Source organism: Panthera tigris, chromosome B4 (genome assembly GCF_018350195.1).
Source record: "Panthera tigris isolate Pti1 chromosome B4, P.tigris_Pti1_mat1.1, whole genome shotgun sequence".
In the NCBI taxonomy this organism is placed as follows: domain Eukaryota; kingdom Metazoa; phylum Chordata; class Mammalia; order Carnivora; family Felidae; genus Panthera; species Panthera tigris.
In genome coordinates this window covers 133,406,255-133,425,239 of record NC_056666.1, presented here as the reverse complement: position 1 = coordinate 133,425,239, position 18,985 = coordinate 133,406,255, and the positions used below count along the sequence as shown (strand labels likewise).

Below are 18,985 nucleotides of genomic sequence, written 5' to 3'. Positions count from 1 at the left end.
ATGGAAGCCTATTACCAAGTATTCAATAAACATTTGTCAATGAAGATCATCCCAAACTGACAGATGAGAAAACCAGAATTCAGAAGTAATTTGCTCAAGGTCACAGGGTTAGGACAGAATATGAACTATGGCCCAGATCTCCTTCTATACCAGCCTAACACTCATGCTTTCCAAGATCTTTTTTCAGTTCAGAAATCCCATGATATTGATCCTCTCTTCCAAGACCACTAAATCCGTAATGATTTAACGATCAAATAATATTGCCTGACATCATTACATTATGAGAGCAGGATCAGGAAAAAACAACCACCTGTATTTCTATAACGTTAACCTCGGGAATCAAAAAATCTGAAAAAAAAACAATTAGAGCAAACCCCTTGTCCTTGCCCAGAATTGAGAGGTCAGAAGTATTTAAATGATGATTTCATTTTAAACCATATGGTCTAAATTTCAGCAACGTGACTTAAAAAAAAACAATAACAACCCTAATAACACAACGCTTCCCGAGAGAGTACAGCACATAACTTCTTTAATTTTATCATCAAAGTTGTGCCACTTGATTCAAAGTAGATTCACAAAGTTAAAATGTAAAGGTTGTCAGAGAATGTCTACTTTATTGTTTGATTTTTATTAACAAAACACATGCTTGATATTGAAACCTTGCATATAACTCCTTCCTGGTGCTGTCAAGTTACAAGGGGAAAAAAAAATCTGGCATCACAGTCAACTTTCTAGATGGTTCATAACAGGAGAGTCAAGGTCAACCGTTGAGTCTCTTTATCCTCCCACCTTGTAATTGAGAAGCAACTAACTGTGAGCTCAAAATACTCTATACAGGTACTCTCACAAATACAAGTATTAGCTGAAGGATCATACTCTGGCCCAGAGAAGTTCTGTGAAGGCAGGCTGACAAGAACAAGAACCAAAGGGTAAGTTGGGCAGATGCTCAGGCCACAACACTTCGGTGACACTCAAAAGAGCAGAAACTTTCACCTACTTTCTAGCAGTTTCGCCACGTATCGAATGAGAAGCATCATCTCACCAGATGATTATACGAATCAAATAATATGAGGAATGAAAACAGTCTTGGCAATCTTGCAAAGAGGAAAGTCTCTTGTTATTACTATTTACTAAGTCTGGGCCCGGAAAGTCCCCTCGGCTTCTCGGCTATATGTTCCGCAAGACACTCTTAAAACGAACAGAATACTAATCTCTTCTCCAGATTCCAGGCCGGACAATCGTAGATGCAGCCGTGTAACAAGTCTCTGCTGCCGGAAGATGAGAAGTGAGGCCTTTCAGACACCGGGCCTAGTGGACTCAACAACGACCGCGCCCCCCAGTCACCTTGTCCTCACCTTGAGGAACGGAAAGAAACCCTACGAGAGGGGAGTGAAGTCCTCACAAAGGGGTGCCTCCACTCTTCACCTGGCCGCCGTTTCTGCGACCTACGCTTCCCACCGGGCGCTTCCCAGGGCTGGGAGAGCTGAGCCGGGGACGCCTTGACCTCGGGCGCGGGAGGAGCGGGCACCGGCGCTGGGCCCGCGGCCGGGACAGGTGCAGGAAAAGTCGGCGGGAGGTCGGGCCCGCCTCGCCTTGCCTCGCCCACAGCCGCAGGCACAGTAGGAGGTACCCCGCCCTCGTGAACCCAGAGGTCCCTGAGTTGGCTCACCTGCAGCCGGGTCACTAGTAGACTGTAAGGCGCCATTTTGTGCACTGACAAAGATCAGGTCGCAGGAAAATGGCGTACAATACTGCGTATTTAAAGCTTTCGGGAAGGGGCGTGGCTTGAAGAGAAACTCGCAACAGTGAAGGTGGGGCCTCTGTGGAGGTGCCAGAGCCCGGGGAGCGCAGTGGGCGGAGCTCCCGTCAGAGACGAAGGCCTGAAAGGAAAACAGCTGCAGAAAAACACTGGCGGCGGTAAATACTGGCCACAAAGATGTATTATGGAAGGACAAACTTCACTTGTCTCTTCCATCCATATCTGGGAAAGGCATTTTTTTTTTCAAAACACTTTTACGTCCCTGCCAGGACCTGGCTCGCCAACTACGACGGAGACTCCTGTTTAACCGAAGGGTTTTGATCGCGCGAGAGCGAGCGGAACTTGGTGAAGCCTGGAGGACCAATCACAGCAACCGGGAGGCTGGAAAATGGAGGTTAAAGGGCGGACGGAAGTTCCTTAAACTTCCGGTGGCCGGCTGGTGTCGGAGTTATGGCCAAGCATCATCCGGATTTGATCTTTTGCCGCAAGCAGGCTGGTGTTGGTGAGGCGGCTTCTGGCCCCCGGGTGTCTGGGTGGGGATAGTATTAAGAGCCCGGGGGTCGGAGGTTCCCATCTCATCCTTAGGGTTTTGCCTCGGAGGCGCCACGTTTCCCGCCTCCCGGTCGGTAGCGTGAGAGCGCGCCGATTTGCCGCCTCTTCAAACGAGGGCGGGCGCGCGCGTGCTGGGAGCCAGAGGCGGACGGCCGAGGTGAGGTCAGGAGAAACTCAGATTGCCTAGGTCCTGGGAGCGGCCTCAGGAGGGTGTGGGTTTGCTTCGGATGGAAGCTTATGAGAGTAAGATGGTTAAGATCCCTCGGGACTCACTGCAGCCCTTGCTCGAAGATGTGTTTCCCCTCTTCGTCCAAGCCAATTCTAATTGTGCCGTCTTTGCCTTTGCAGCTATCGGAAGACTGTGTGAGAAATGTGAGTGGAACACGCCCTCCCGAACACCCCACTCCTCCCCCCTCACAGTTTGCGTAGAGCCAGCCAGTGGGCATTTCCAGCAGTGCCGCAAAGAGGGCTTTGAGTAGATGTGCCTGGAAGAATGTGAACAGTGAAAGCTAGGCTGCAACCGAAGGCCCGCTCCACCTCACCACTCTAATTCGCGCGGTTTTTTTTAATTTTTTTTTTTTAACGTTTATTCATTTTTGAGACAGAGCGAGACAGAGCATGAATGGGGGAGGGGCAGAGAGAGAGGGAGACACGGAATCGGAAGCAGGCTCCAGGCTCTGAGCAGTCAGCCCAGAGCCCGACGCGGGGCTCGAACTCACAGACCGCGAGATCGTGACCTGAGTTGAAGTCGGAGCCTAACCGACTGAGCCACCCAGGCGCCCCTAATTCGCGCGTTTTAAACAGGGTTAGGTCTTGAGAAAAATCTTTGACTTTGCACAGGAGATCGCCAGACCCCGTCCCCACACACACATGGTTCTTTACCAGGAGTCATATAGACTTGTCGTCTACGAAGTGATGTTCTAAGTTCCTTATATACTGGTTGGTGAATTTCTGTGTTGAGGGGATTGAGGTGGACACTGAGTTGTGAGTTGGCCAAAATAGAGGGTCCTAAAGTCACCCTCAGGTGGACACTAGTGTATATCCCGACAGCAGGAGGAGGGCAGTAGACCTGAGGAGGTACTTGAAAGTGAGCATAATTCCATTCTCTCTTCTCACAGGTGATGGCAAGTGTGTGATCTGTGACTCCTACGTGCGTCCCTGCACTCTGGTGCGCATATGTGATGAGTGTAATTATGGCTCTTACCAAGGGCGCTGTGTGATCTGTGGAGGCCCTGGAGTTTCTGATGCCTATTACTGTAAGGAGTGCACCATCCAAGAGAAGGATGTGAGTGTATACCAACATTTCCATCTGATCTTTGCTGCTTTTCTTCAGTAACTCTTTGACAACGATGGCAAACACCTGTGGTCTGTTGAGATTACTATGTTGAGCTGGTCACGTAGGTTATAATTTCATTAAGTTCTGGGAGCTGAGCTAGGTGTAGTCCAATAAAAGGCAGTTATTTTGCATCAAGGGCTAAAATGCAAAAGAAGCAAGTCTTTGTCAACGTCAGCAATTTGGAGAGCCCTCTATTCCTTTGATGTCTCTCTCTGATTATTCTTATTCAGAAACAACATCCTGCGCTTTGTGAGTCCTGGCACAGTACATAGTGTGTAATATACTCAGTAATTCTCTTTACTGTCATTAAAAATTGTTAGAGTGGATGTGGTGACAGTTGAATTTGGGACAACTCGTGTTGATTTCCACTTTAACTGGCTAAAGAATGCCTTTGGTTTGATATTACAGAATTGTCATTCAGTCTTGTGACATGTTTGCCCCTTGACATTGTGTGGTGGCAGTGGACATTCAATTTCTTTAGCCAAATGCTAGGATAGAGGGCTTGGAGATCTATACTAAAGGCAAGTTTTACTCTTTTTGTTTAGGTTGGAGGCAGAAGGCTTCTTAGGGGGCTGGGGGACTGTGCATCAGCTTGTTTTCTTCTTTTTACGGCACAGTAAAAAAGTGTGATAATAGTACCATTAAGCTAATAGAAGGTACCTGGATACCTAACTTAGGGTAAAGCAAAAGGTAACATGATTCTTAATGTTCACACGTGCAAAGAATAGGGAGTTATAGATGTCATTCATTTTTTTTTTTTTTTTTGAGAGAGAGACACAGCAGGGGAGGGGCAGAGGGAGGGAGAGAAAATCTTAAGCAGGCTTCACACCTAGCTCAGAGCCAAACAGAGCTCCATCTCAAGACCATGAGATCATGACCTGAGCTGAAATCGAAAGTCGAACACTTAACTGATAGAGCCACCCAAGCGCCCCTGTCATTCTTTATTCTTCACAACAACTTTGTTAAATAGGGATTGTTATTATCCCCATTTTACAGTCTCTAACTCAGACAATAAGTGACAAACACAGCCTATCTGACTAAACCCAGTGATGTCCCCATTATACCTTGTTGTCCTTTTGTAAGTCCTTCTGGTAGGATGTGCCTGTTTTGAGTAGAAACATCCAGCCTCCCCGGCAGTCTACATATTTGGATCCTGTCTACTCCCAGGAAGTGGAACATACCTGGCCAGATAAGACTGTTCCTTATATCATTATGTCTTCTGATTTTTTAGGGAGATGAGAAAGGTCATAGATAAAATACCAAAAATATAATTTCAGTTGGTGTCCTGTCCTAAACTGATTTGCATTTACCTTTGACTCTCAAAGCATATCCTTATCGATCTGATGCACCAGCTAAGTCGCACTGCTTTAAAGAAAGGACCTATTTATCTGTCTTTTACCTGAGTTATTGGTACAGTGCTTGATATATATTATAAGCATCGTCCATGTTTTTGGTGCTTCCCCTGTAAGTCATTCATAGGAGTGCTCCGTGTCTGTATATAGTAGGTGTTTGGTAATTATTTGTAATTTATAAACAGTAAAACCATGGAAAGGCAACAGCAGTGAAGAGAGAGTATGAACAACTCTTTTTTTTTTTTTTTTTTTTTTTTTTTTTTAACGTTTATTTATTTTTGAAACAGAGAGAGACAGAGCATGAACGGGGGAGGGTCAGAGAGAGGGAGACACAGAATCCGAAACAGGCTCCAGGCTCTGAGCTGTCAGCACAGAGCCCAACGCGGGGCTTGAACTCACGGACCACGAGATCATAACCTGAGCCAAAGTCAGCCGCCCAACCGACTGAGCCACCCAGGCGCCCCTATGAACAGCTCTTAAACTAGCTACAGAGTCCTTAAGGACAACATTTTCCTGAACTTTTGCATTGTTGTAGCTAGAGTTCTTGTCTGAAATAAGCTTGTAACCAGAGTGCTTAATAAATGTTAATTACTGTCTGACTTATCTGCATGTGGTATGTTAACTGATCGATACCTTTGGATCTTCATGCTTCATTCTGTTCCTGAGGATTATTGTAGACATCACTTCGCCTACTTCATACTGTACAGGAATGTTCTGAGGATGCTTGAGATAGCGCCTAGCTTACATATACTCGGCAGTAGTTTCCTAGGAACACAAAGCAGTCCAGTGACATGATCCAGCCTCTCAGCCTTTCAGATCATTGTGTAGATAAGTGCCTAAGACTTTTTCCTATGCAGAAATCCTTCTGTAACCAAAGCAACCCCAGTTATTGTACTCCTCTTCCTGCTGTTTTCATAATTTATAAGGGAATTAGACCAGTAAACTAGACAGGTTCTTCTCACTTAGTTTTTCAGCTCCAAGAATAGGCAGGAGTTAAGGAGAATATCTGTGGGTACTGCTGCCAGAGGACTAATTTGTAGCTTCTTATAATACGGCATCATGCTGATCTGATCTCTGCTTAACCCTCGATTTCTTTGCTCCTTTTGCTTAACCATTTTCTTCAGCTTTCCCAACCAGAAGATAAGAATAGCTGGTAACATTTGTAGAGCCCCTCCTGTGTGCCCCACACTATGCTAAACATTCTTTTCCAAAAGTTCTTCGTGATAAAAACAAGAAAAAGTAAGGCTTCCAGATGTTAAGCAACTTGGCCCAAGGTCACATGGCTAATCAATGGCAGATGTAGGACTAGAACCCAGGTTATCTGACTCCATGTTTCTCATGTTTTTTGTTTCACTATTGCTCCCCTAAAGAGAAAAGTTAAAATTCAAATTATAATTTTTTTCCTAAGAAGAGAAGTAAGATTTTGTTGGCTGAGGATGAACTTTAAATCACAAACTCTGGTAAATATCGAAGATGCTTTCATCCCCTTTGAGAATGGATAGTCAAACTCAGAGCGTTCACTCAAACCACCTCACTGTATTACTCTTCTCAGTGTGGTTAAGGATCCCTCTCCCTCTCACTATTTCTACTATTCTCTGCTCCGCTTACTGAACAGCAGAGCCTGTTAGACTGATTAAAAATACTTGATATTTTTCAAAGTTAATTCATAAATTTACTTCCTTACAACTTCTTAAACATGGGAAAGTTTTGGGTTTTTTGCCTCTGGGAAACCCTAGTAGTGAAAACACCACACTAAGAGACAGAAAGCCCATATTCAAGTCTTTGCTACAAATGTGGGTGACTTTGTGGAATCATCCAAAAAGGAAGTAATAATCCTTATTACCTCATGGATACATTTATTGAGAGATTGAAGGTCTTTCCGAAGAAAAACATGACGCTGTCGTTAAGGTCCCAAACCAATGTACAGTCTGCTTTTTACATGGTATTGACTAAACAGGTGTCAAAAGAGTGAACAGCATTTGGGGTGCCTGGCCAGCTCAGTTGGTAAAGCATGCAGACTTTTAATCTTGGAGTCCTGAGTTTGAGCTCCACGTTGGGCAGTAGAGCTTACTTAAAAACAAAAAAACAAACAGGCACCTGTCTGGCTCAGTCAATAGAGCATGCGACTCTTGATCTTAGGGTTGTAAGTATGAGCCCCACATTGGGTGTAGAGATTACTTAAAAATAAAATCTAAAAATGGGGCACTTGGGTGGCTTGGTTGAGCATCCAGCTCTTGATTTCAGTTCAGGTCATGATCCTGGGGTCTGTGCTGAGCATGGAGCCTGCTTGGGATTCTCTCTCTCTCCCTCTTTGACCCTCGCCCCATTAAGTTTTTATTTTTTTATGTTTGTTTTTTTTGTTTTTGTTTTTTTAATTTATTTTTGAGACAGAGTATGAGCAGGGGAGGGGCATAGAGAGAGAGAGGGAGACCCAGAATCTAAAGAAGGCTCCAGGCTCTAAATTGTCAGCACAGAGCCTGACACGGGGCCTGAACTCACGGACGGTGAGATTATGACCGGAGCTGAAGTCGGACGCCCAACCGACTGAGCCACCCAGGCGCCCCAAGATTTTTAATGAAATTTTAGAAATTAAATGGCCATAAGACGTATTTACAATTCAAGCTACAGCTGCCTAAAATTAAAAGTTCCCTATGCTAGGAATGGGGAAATCTGCCAATCCTCTGGAAGGGCTGAAAAAGGATGAAATTTTTAGTATTTAGACATGCGGTTGCTAAAAGAGCTACTGGCAGACTTTTGCAGGTATTTTTAAAATACCTTCTAGTGGGGAGCCTGGGTGGCTCAGGGTTAAGCGGCCGACTTCGGCTCAGGTCATGATCTCGCGGTCCGTGAGTTCCAGCCCCGCGTCGGGCTCTGTGCTGACAGCTCAGAGCCTGGAGCCTGTTTCAGATTCTGTGTCTCCCTCTCTCTGACCCTCCCCCGTTCATGCTCTGTCTCTCTCTGTCTCAAAAATAAATAAACGTTAAAAAAAAAAATTAAAAAAATAAAATAAATTAAAAAATAAAAAAAAAAAATACCTTCTAGCTCAGCTCACAAATACTTGTAGGAGCACCTGGGTGGCTCAGTCAGGTAAGCATCCAACTTTGGCTCAGGTCATGATCTCACAGTTCGTGAGTTCAAGCCCCACATCAAGCCTGCTACTGTCAGCCTGTCAGCGCAGAGCCCACTTCAGATCCTCTGTCCCCCTCTCTCTGCTCCTCCCCTGCTTGCGCTCTTCCAAAAATAAATATTTTATACACACACACACACATACACAAAACAAATACTGTTTCAACCTCTAAGGTTTCTTACCAGTCCTTCCATCTTCCTCTTCATGCTGTTCATTCACAGCATACTCAGCAAAAGCCAGCCAGTTACAGAGAGCACATCCTCATCTCGCACAACATTTAGACCCTTGGGAGATGTATAGAAAATAAAAGGCAGGAGTGCTTAGGCATCAAAACAGGAAACCTGTGGGTCTGTGAAGAGAAGTCCATAAAAATCAAAGATCTCTTAATCTAGTACATTGGTTTTCCAACTTTTATTATTATTAAATTTTTTTTTAAGGTTTTGTTTTGAGAGAGAGAGAGACAGCGTGAGCAAGGGAGGGGCAGAGAGTGAGGAAGAGAGAGAGAATCCTAAGCAGGCTCGGCACTGTCAGCACAGAGCCCGATGCGGGGCTCGAACCTACATATCCTAAGATTATGACCTGAGCTGAAGTGGGACGCTCAACCAACTGAGCCACCCATGCGCCCCTCCAACTGTTTTTTAATACATAGAGTCCTATCTTCTAAAAGTATTTTACACAGGGGTGCCTAGCTGGCTCAGTCGGTAGAGCATACAACTCTTGATAGCAGGGTTGTAAGTTTGAGCCCCACATTGGATATAAAGATTACTTAAAAATAAAAAAAAAATCTTTTTAAGTATCCTACACAGAAGCCTAAAGAGAGAGAGAGAGAGAGAGAGTGTGTGTGTGTGTGTGTTAGGTTGAACCATAGAGAAATTGTTGATAGTTGTTTTTGGCAGTTTCTTGGGATTTATCAAGGGCTGATTATATACTTAGTAACTTACCAAAACTCAGGTGGCCTGGCTCCAGAGCCTACTATCTTGACCTAAACTACGAGTGAGAATGGAGCTACCCAGTTTGGAGGATGGATTCTTAGATCACCTCTCAGGATTCTCTGGGGCTGTCTGTAGTTTGTAAACATTGACCTGCTCTGGCCCACTTATTTTACAGTTGGGGAATACAACTCCAAAGAGAAGTGACTTGCCCACAGTCCTGCAAATCATTTAGGCACAGTAAGCCTAACCAGGCTGTCGTCATAGCATCTCTAAAGATAGCTTAGAGCACTGTCCTATGTAATACCAGACCTTCAGCCATGAGGGGCAGCTGTTCCTTCATTTGTACCAGGACTTTGAATACGGATTACATAGCTTGAGTTCACCTAGGGAACTGTTGGTGGGGCCGAGCCCCCTCCCAGGCTCCCTCAGCACACAAGCTACTCAGATGATAGTTTTGTTGTTGTTTAATTTTTTTGTTTAATTTTTTTTAATGTTTATTTTGAGAGACAGCATGAGCAGGGAAGGGGCAGAGAGAGAGGGAAACTTCGACCTGAGCCGAAGTCAGAGGCTTAACCGACTGAGCCACCCAGGCACCCCCAGATGGTAGTTCTTAAGGGTAATATATGCTACGTGGTTTTTAGAAAGTAATCAGATGTTAGTGTTGCCTTTGCATGTTTAGAGTTGTTGTTGTTTTTTTTTAGTGTTTGTTTATTTTGAGAGGACGGAGGGGCAAAAAGAGAATCCCAAGCAGGCTCTTAGCCATCAGCATGGAACCCAGTGCAGAGCTCAGCCCCATGAACCACAAGATCATAACCTGAGCTGAGATCAAGAGTCAGATGCTTTAACTGAGCTACCCAGGCGCCCCTAGAGGTTTTTGTACAATATTATATCGATCCCCCAAAAGAGAAATCAACTAAATTAGAAATGAGATGTCTAAGGGCTTGATTAATTCATTCATTCTAAAGCCCATCGTCACAGGGAGCAACCTCCTTTAATGTAGGTGTTTAATAAAATCAGACCTGTGAAGGTTTTCTCTAATAACGCCTCCCCCAGTTTTCTTACCCATCATCCCAGATCAACTGATGGAGTCCTCATTTCTGCAGAACACAGCTTCCCGGAGGCTTCACTGAAACCACTCAAGCTCACAAAATGGCCAGGGGAACATGTCATTACAAATCAGATTATAGACCTTCAACAGCCATCTCTAGCACAGGAACACTCTTCCCCCAAGACCATGTGTCAAATTCAGTGAATTCATAAGGACACATCAAGCCCAGTTTTCTCCTACTGTATTTAACATGTAAAGTACTATTTCCTAAAGCCTTCAGGTTTTTTTTTTTCCTTGGTGGTATTCTTCCCTTTCTTGAGCTAGGGGAGGAGAGCTAGAGAGCTCGATCTGTAGATGATTAATACTGTGTCTTCTCACTTGAAGAAAACCCTTTGGATATCTTAAGAGTTAAATTCTACCTCAGCTGTATCAGATTAGCAACAGAAGTGGGCTGAGAATCCAACATTCTTTTTTTTAATGTTTATTTTTGAGAGAGGGAGATACAGAATCCAAAGCAGGCTCCACGCTCCCTGAGAGTCCAATATTGTAAGTGCAGGCCACCCTAAGTAGAGAGTGGACAGGCCGTGGGCACATTCTAGATGCTTAATAAATTCTTGATGATAGATTGAATAGGATAACTGAACAGGTAAGGTAAATGGCTAAACCTATTGATCAAAAAGGTTCAGTTCAGACTCAAAGACTTTTAACAACTTCTCTATTCTGTTTTCCAGAGAGATGGCTGCCCAAAGATTGTCAATTTGGGGAGCTCTAAGACAGATCTCTTCTATGAACGCAAAAAATACGGCTTCAAGAAGAGGTGATCGGTGGGTGGCCTTTTCCTCCCACCAAGCTGCCGCAGCTGCCAGAAAAGACACCTACTACCACCAGCAGAGAGTGAGCGGAGCACAGAGCACCACCCGAGTGCCTGTTAGTACACTGGCACCTCTGCACCTCTCCTCTTACCCAGACACGTGGTGGGAATGGGAAAGAAATCTTCACAGAACACTCTGGCAGACGATAGCAGAGAAAAATTGATAGATTGGTCCGTGATTTTTCTTGAACTCGAGAAACAAGCCTCTGGTTTCCAAATTGATGTCTTGTCTCTACACCAAGAGCTTCTGAAACAGGAATCGCATCATTTCAGTCTTTTGTTTGAGGAATTGCCCACGAAGCTAGCGCAGTGAGGAGCCTGTTCTGGGCAGCAGCTCTGATGGCAGCTGCCGTTGATGAGCTCTCACCACAATCCGTGTGGGCATTTAATCTTGTAACGCTTAGCAGGTGGTGCCTGTTCATGTTATTCTTCTAAGAACTTGGAAACCCTTTCTGTTGCTGTTGTATTAATAAAACAGGTGTTTCTTTTCTGGTATTCAGTCACAGTCCCAATTTGACTCTAGGAATTTATTTTAGTCACCTAGGAATTTGTAGTTCAGGGTAGATGCATGGGGATTCGTCAAGCACCTTGTTCTCTTATTACTACCAGAAGGGATTCTAAACCATTGACTCCTTTCATTATAGGCAAATCAAAGTTGTTTCTAGAAACTTATTTTTCTTCCTGTTTAACTTGAACTGAAGAAATGGCTTCCAACAAAATGTGTTCAAGTTGGTAAGTTCAGAGAACTGAACAGGGTTGATTTATTTCATAAAGTGCACATATACTCACATCAAGGATATGTTTCCTTTTTTTTTTTTAAGTAAATAAACAGAATAAGGGGAAATTCAGATGCATTCTTCACCCTAACATGACTAGAGGTGTTTCTGCCTGCTAGAGGTGATCAGCAGGTTATCCTAAAGAGGCGCAATCACTGGGGCACCTGGATGGCTCAGTCAGTTAAGCATTTGACTTCAGCTCTCATCTTGATTTCATGGTTTGTGAGTTCAAGCCCTGTGTCTGGCTCTCTGCTGTCAGCACAGAGCCTACTTCCAATCCTCTGCCCCTGCCTCTCCCCTCTCCTCACACTCACTCAAAACCTTTAAAAGAAAAATGAAGGCACAATCATAATTTGAGACTTCCAGTCAAGTGGTCTTTGATGCCATGGATTTGAATTTTTAATGTTTTCTTCGCTTCTGAGAGAGAACGTGAGCAGGGGTGGGGCGGAGAAAGAGGGGAAATAGACAATCTGAAGCAGGCTCCAGGCTCAGCTGTCAGTACAGAGCCCAACACGGGCCTCAAACTCACTAGCCATGAGGTAACGACCTGAACCAAAGTCAGATGCTTAACCAACTGAGCCACCCAGGCACCCCTGACACCATGGATTTGAAACTGGTTTTGAGTCCTTAGGAATGCAGGGGCTTCGCCCAAAGTTAGACTGAAATTTAGTGGCAAAGACAAGGAAAGATATGATAGTCTCCTGACTACTTGTCAGAGCTTTGATTTAGATCAACAAAACTCTTGATTAATTGTGATCTATCAAGGGTCAAAAATTGAATTAAAATATAATCTCTACCTTCAGAGAATTTAATAAAGGAAGCTGCCAGAAACAGTTTAGAATAACCCAGAGAGGGTGCACAAAGGAAGGGTCCTTGGCCTAGGTTGGGGGCACCTCAGGGGTAATAATCTTGAAGGGTTTCCCCATCTCCTGCCACTCTGTTCACACTCCAGCCCCTGGGCCTCCTTTCAGTTCCTCTGCTGGTTTCCTTCCTGCCTCTGCTTTTTACCTATTAAGCTTCCTAATGCTCAGTCCCCCTTTTGCTCAGCTGTTACACATCCTTCAGACCTTAGATAATATTTCCTCAAAAGATGCCTCCCGACCCCCAATCTAAATCCGTTCCTCTTGTTAATATGCCCACATAGCACCCTATCATTATGATTACAGTGTCTAGTAATTATTGACAGTCCTCCTTTAGGCTGGTTCCCTGATGGCAGTAACCAAGTCTGTCTGGCTCAGCAGGTAGCAGGTACTCAGTATTAAATGAATAATCAAAGTTAAACCAGATGATAAACTGGGCTTTGAAGGATATGTTGGAACTTAACAGACAAAGGGGGTGGGGTCCGTGGATATGTACATCTGTATTGGCGAAACGATCTGAATGGGCAGTGTGTTTGGGGAGCTCTCTGAGCAGTTCTGAAGCATAATTGGGGGGGATTACGGTGTGTCAACATTGTAGAGACTAGATCATTTTCAGATTAGAATGTGTATTGATTCTATAGTCACTTTAGTTTTAATGTGTAATAGAAGTTAAAAATATTTTGGATAGGGGCGCCTGGGTGGCTCAGTCAGCTAAGCGTCCGACTTCAGCTCAGGTCACGATCTCCCAGTTCGTAAGTTCGAGCCCCGCGTCCGGCTCTGGGCTGATGGCTCAGAGCCTGGAGCCTGCTTCAGATTCTGTGTCTCCCTCTCTCTCTGCTCCTCCCCTGCTCACGCTCGGTCTCTCTCTCCTTCAAAAATAAATAAAAATATTAAAAAAAAAATATTTTGGATAAAAACAAACCAACCTTTTAAACTTGCTTATTAACCACTCTGGTCCACGTAACATCTTGCATCTACAAATGTATCAAAAGCTACTTAATTTGAGTAAAACACCACTTGAACTGTGCTCCTTCAGCCTCAGCAAGTGTGCCTCTGAGAGGTATGGCAAGCAAGTTTACAATTAACACCCAAAGGATTTCAAGGGCATACCCCCTCCATGCTCCACTGCTGAATGGAGCAAGTTCAACCTTAGCCCAGTGAATTCTGCTGAACTCTGTTCCTCTGTCACCTAGTTCCATAATCCCATGCTTGGTCTGTTTCCTCTCAGAGGCCAAGAGAACAATACAATTAATGAGTTAAGAACACCAGAGATAAAGTAAATGGCCCTGGAGCTGGAATCCTTAAATTACTGTCTATTTTGGACTTAATTAAGTCCTTTTCAATTAAAAAAAGTTTTTAGTTTATTTATTTATTTTGCAAAAGAGACAGTCAGAGACAGAGAATCCCAAACAGGCTCCGTGCTGTCAGCATGGAGCCCCATGCAGGGCTCAATCCTATGAACTGCAAAATCATGACCTGAGCTGAAATCAAGTTATCAGACGCTTAACCGACTGAACCACCGAGGCGCCCCTAAATCCTTTTCAGTTTTAAAAATTAGGATAATAGCTAGCACCAAATTCTCTGTTGGGAAAGCATCACTTACAAACTGAATTTTAACCTCTAACAACATAGAGTTCTGTGGCGAGAACTAGAAAATGATCTCAGCCAACTGTGTATGTCCACAAAGAATCAAAATGGTCTTAAAAATTAAGTGTTTCTCTCCATCGTTAAATAAGTACTAACTAAAAAATAGATCAATAAATAAGCATTGCCTACATAGTTCTGGTTGAAATAATAGAACTCATCATGGTCAGCCTGAGAAAGTGGTGCCCTTTCCTGGATTTATGAGCATTACTATTATCTATTCAGTATTTGATATTCATTCCAGGCTCTAGAAAGGATGGGTGTCTTCCAGTTTCTCAAGTACACTGTACACACATGGTAATTTAATCACCTTTAAACATTGCACTTATTACATGTGCTCTTACTTAAAAAAAAAAAAAGTGTAATTAGAAATAGGTGGGCTTTATAATTAGACCTGTATTTGAATTGTGCTCTGCTCTTGACTTCTGGTGAGTCATTTAACCTCTATTTGCTTCTTTTTTCTTTTTAAAATTTTTTTTTAACGTTTATTTATTTTTGAGACAGAGAGAGACAGAGCATGAACGGGGGAGGGTCAGAGAGAGAGGGAGACACAGAATCCGAAGCAGGCTCCAGGCTCTGCACCGTCAGCACAGAGCCCGAGGCGGGGCTCGAACTCATGGACAGCGAGATCATGACCTGAGCCGAAGTCGGCCGCCCAACCGACTGAGCCACCCAGGTGCCCCTATTTGCTTCTTTTTTCTTATCTGTTAAATAAGGACAATAATGCCTACCTCTTCAGGTTGTAAGGATGAAATTTGACCTTGTAAGTTCCTTACCCTTACCAGGAAGTCTTTTTTTTTTTTTTTTTTTTTAAATTTTTTTTTTTTTTCAACGTTTTTTATTTATTTTTGGGACAGAGAGAGACAGAGCATGAACAGGGGAGGGGCAGAGAGAGAGGGAGACACAGAATCGGAAACAGGCTCCAGGCTCCGAGCCATCAGGCCAGAGCCTGACGCGGGGCTCGAACTCACGGACCGCGAGATCGTGACCTGGCTGAAGTCGGACGCTTAACCGACTGCGCCACCCAGGCGCCCCCAGGAAGTCTTTATATGAATGGTAAGTCTTTTACAGTGGGATCCTACTTTTTCACCGATAAACATTTAAGTCTTGACACGGAAGGGCCTCAAAATGGTTCCCTCTTCCCTACCCCCAAGATTTTCCTCTATTTGCTTCTCTCTGTGCGCTTCATCAGGCAGTTAAAGGAACATTCCTTGCACATATCCTGTCTTCTTGACTCTGTATTTCCTTTCTTCAAAATACCTTTCCACGTTCACATTAGCCATCCAACTGGGTACCTCTTCCTTCTAAGCTCCTGGCATCTCATGAATGCTTCTAGATACACCATACCCCACAACAATCTCTCCCACTTGGACTATTCATGCCTACTATATACATAGAAAAGTTTCATGAAGCGTTTACTGTGTAAACACGCTCCAATATTTTCATTTTATTCTATTCTAAAACTTCTGCCTGAAACCCACTAAACCAAGTGATTGTATGACCGTACTAATGGATCGTGAATCGCAATCCAGAAGTTCACAACAATGAACTAGGTAAAATCCTTGAACTCCTTTTGCCTCTCCCTCCACTGCAGGGCAATCACTCAATTATTTATTACATTGAACTGAAAAATGGGTCACAAATTCAAGAGTCTGAGTAAGCAATATAATTGATTGAAAAAAGAGGGGTGTGAGAAGAATAGCCCAAACAGGGTGATAAATGATTTATGACCCTTGGCCTCAGTGTGGGGAATCTGGGGGGAGACCAGAGAACACAGGACGCGTCTAAAGGAGATAGCTGCTATTCAACTCTGGACAATTTCCACCTGGAATGCCCAGATCCTTTGAATTTAGGACAAATGGCAAATTAAAAAATCTTTGTGCCATCTCCCAATTTTTAAATGTCAACTCATTTTATAATTTTTTTAATGTTTATTTTTGAGAGAGAGAAAGAGGGAAAGACAGAGCAAACGGGGGAGGGGCAGAGAGGGAGGGAGACACAGAATCTGAAACAGGATCCAGGCTGTGTACCTACGAACCTGGAGATCATGACCTGAGCTGAAGTTAGACCCTTAACTGACTGAGCCACCCAGGCGCCCGTTAAATGTCAACTCATTTTAAAAATTTTAATGTGTCAGTATACACCAAGACAATATATCCACCAGATGTGGACCTTGGCCTGCCAATTAGCAGCTTCTAAATTAAGAAGATTAACTTCAGTATGTTAACTATACTGGAAATAAAAAAGAAAAAGTTTCCAGGGAATCAAACTGAACTGTCTACATTTCAGAAAAACTGTGTCACTCTATTCTGACCTGCAGGTTTTTAGTTGTAGTTTGAAGCTAGGTATAAAGGTGAAAGATTATTTGCCTTGATAGAAATTTTCTTGCCTTAAGAAAAGGATTCCAATTCCCATCTTTTCCCAGCTATTTGGTTGCTCATCAACTCCATCCGGAGTGGCCTGTTACCACCAAGACTAAAATGTTACTTTCTTTGAACTCTGAATTTTTAGTGTCTTAGCAAAGGCCGGGTTTGTTCACTCACGTATTGGTGGTGAATAAATAGCAAATCATTTTGTCCTGCATCCAATCACTTCTCCAAAGTCAGTTTTGTTGTGGTTGTCTTTGTTCCTGCCCAGCTGGAGCAGTGGATCTGAAAAATCAAATTGAGGAAATATTTTCTTAGGTAACATAAAAGTAACTACAAAATTTCTCACCCTAGCATGTGTGTACGAGAGAGTGACTCACCCCTGAGAGTTAATTGGGGTTAATTATTAACCAGCCTGACTTGCCAAGGCAACAAAACATCTGGTATAACTTGCTTACTCTCAGACAGGGGGGTTGCTTCTGAAGCTCACCATTTTGAAACCATGGTGTGTACCTTGCAACGTATGATTATTCAAAATGGGAGGGGACTGTGGAATGCTTGAGTAGGAATTAAGCTCACAATTAAGCCCTGGCAAGATGAAATCACACGTTGAGGAGAGAAAAAAGTCCTTCTCTCCTCCAACTCACACGACAAATGGAGCCATCAGCAGTAAAGAATGGTGATTACCTTTTGCTCCTCTATTTTATTTCTTCCTATTTATATGCCAACCCTTTTTACCCAGGGCTCTCAATTGCCAAGGAGGCTGGATTTCTCAGTTTTGTTCAGTTAAATTGCTCAGGCCTGGTGTGTTTCCAGCACTGCAGGGGAGATTAGAATAAAAGCTGGAACACGCAGAAACGTAACGCCTTCTGTCCAGGGATTCACTGTGCCCTTCCTCAGCCTGCACTTAAATGTTAGGAGACGTCTACCTTTAATCTGCTAATATGGACTCTATCTCTCCTTTCTGAGATTCCCTAGGACAGTTCATTTCAGCTCACCCTAACCTTTTTTTCTCTTCATTCTGTATAGTAGGGTTTCTTGTTGGGGAATGCACATCTAACTGTGAACAGGATATGTAGGATGCAATTTGGCCTGAACAGTTACCTTTAATGTTTATTTATTTTTGAGAGAGAGAGACACACACACACAGAGCGTGAGCAGGAGAGGGACAGAAAGAGAAGGAGACACAGAATCCGAAGCAGGCTGCAGGCTCTGAACTGTCAGCACAGAGACCAACGCAGGGCTCCAACTCACAAATGTGAGATCATGACCTGAGCCAAAGTCAGAGGCTTAACTCACTGAGCCACCTAGGTCCCCCCTGAACAGTTACCTCTAAATTAAGTATACCAACTATTTGAGCCAAGCTTTATACACTGTATCATATTTAATCTCCACACGATCCCCATTTTAAGAACAAGCAGGTTTGATGATGTAAAGAGACTTGCTGCCATTAAATCAAGTTTAACATGGTTGCTGGACAGACAGAACTGGGATTCAAACCCACCTATTTCCAAGGTTGCCTCTAATGAATAACTTCAAATACCAGCATCCTTTGCAATGCCTCACCGCGCAAACGCACACTGTCCCCTTGGGTCGAGCGCCTCGGTTCTTGGCCCGCATTCTTAATCCTAGCTGTTGGAAAGGAAACCCAATCAGATACCGCCTCTCCCTGCTCCCCGACCAATCGGAAGGCTGTTGCTAACACACCCGTTATATTTTTAGCTCTTCAATGCTCTGGAACCCTGTGGGTCCGGCGGGTCTCTCTGCTCGCGTGGAACACGCTAGGGGAGAGCGAGGGAGGAGTGGGAAGAGATGGGGAGGGAGGGAGGTGGAGAGGGAGGAAAAAGGGGAGGAGTGGAGTAGGGCAAAACGGAGGGGGGCCGTATATGTGACGCTCTGCCACTCGCTGACGCACGAGGCAAGTAGTCCCTGGAGGTGCCCCAGGGGCTGAAGCGCTGGGGGGGGGGGGGGGACGGGGGGGAGGGGCGATTTGGGGCTCAGGCTCCCTCCCGCCTCCCTGTCCCCTTGGAGTTTGCCCTCCAGTCCGGCGTTTTCCTGCTGCAGTCAAGGAAAGCGATTTTAACCCCCCACGCCGCCTTGGTCTCTGCCCTTGCCAAAAAAAAGTGATCAAGGAACAAACAAATGCAAACTGTTCGTAGCTGGAAACTTGGATTCCGCCACCCCACGTGGGTTCGGTGACTGCCGTTGGGCTGGAACCGTCTCGAATGAGAATAAAGGTTGGGGGGAGGGGAGAAAATTGGGGAATGGGCGATTGGGGAGACGACAACGCGCAAGCTTCCAGAGGCCCCGGATCTCGCCACCTGGCAGTCCAGCCCGCCTGTGACCTCACCTGGGCACAGCC

General features: G+C 44.4%; 2 protein-coding genes and 1 long non-coding RNA gene across 5 annotated transcripts in view; 1 reads left to right on the top strand and 2 right to left on the bottom strand.

Annotated features, from left to right (window-relative positions):
- Positions 1-1,753, bottom strand: part of ACO2 (aconitase 2) — a 55,536-nt gene extending 53,783 nt beyond the window's left edge. Inside the window, exon 1 of the mRNA XM_007079447.3 lies at positions 1,670-1,753. Within this exon, the coding sequence (XP_007079509.1) occupies positions 1,670-1,705 (36 nt within the window). The 5' untranslated portion in view covers positions 1,706-1,753. The remainder of the gene's footprint in view (positions 1-1,669) is intronic.
- Positions 1,754-1,827: 74 nt separating this feature from the next.
- PHF5A (PHD finger protein 5A) lies at positions 1,828-11,472 on the top strand. Its single transcript, XM_042993383.1, has 5 exons — positions 1,828-1,917; positions 2,029-2,261; positions 2,660-2,683; positions 3,430-3,596; positions 10,838-11,472. Exons 2-5 carry the CDS (start codon positions 2,210-2,212, stop codon positions 10,925-10,927), a joined length of 333 nt encoding a protein of 110 aa, XP_042849317.1. The 5' UTR covers positions 1,828-1,917; positions 2,029-2,209; the 3' UTR covers positions 10,928-11,472.
- On the bottom strand, positions 5,404-18,552 carry LOC122240478. 3 transcript variants are annotated; one of them, XR_006220265.1, is made up of 5 exons: positions 18,331-18,552; positions 18,128-18,255; positions 16,801-16,908; positions 8,309-8,475; positions 5,404-5,764 (listed from the first exon to the last, which is right to left on the bottom strand). It is a non-coding gene; the product is annotated as an uncharacterized LOC122240478 (long non-coding RNA). The 3 variants fall into 3 exon arrangements; XR_006220267.1 differs by having other exon boundaries at positions 8,309-8,410; XR_006220266.1 differs by lacking the exon at positions 5,404-5,764 and having other exon boundaries at positions 8,221-8,475.
- Between the last annotated feature and the right edge of the window lie 433 nt (positions 18,553-18,985).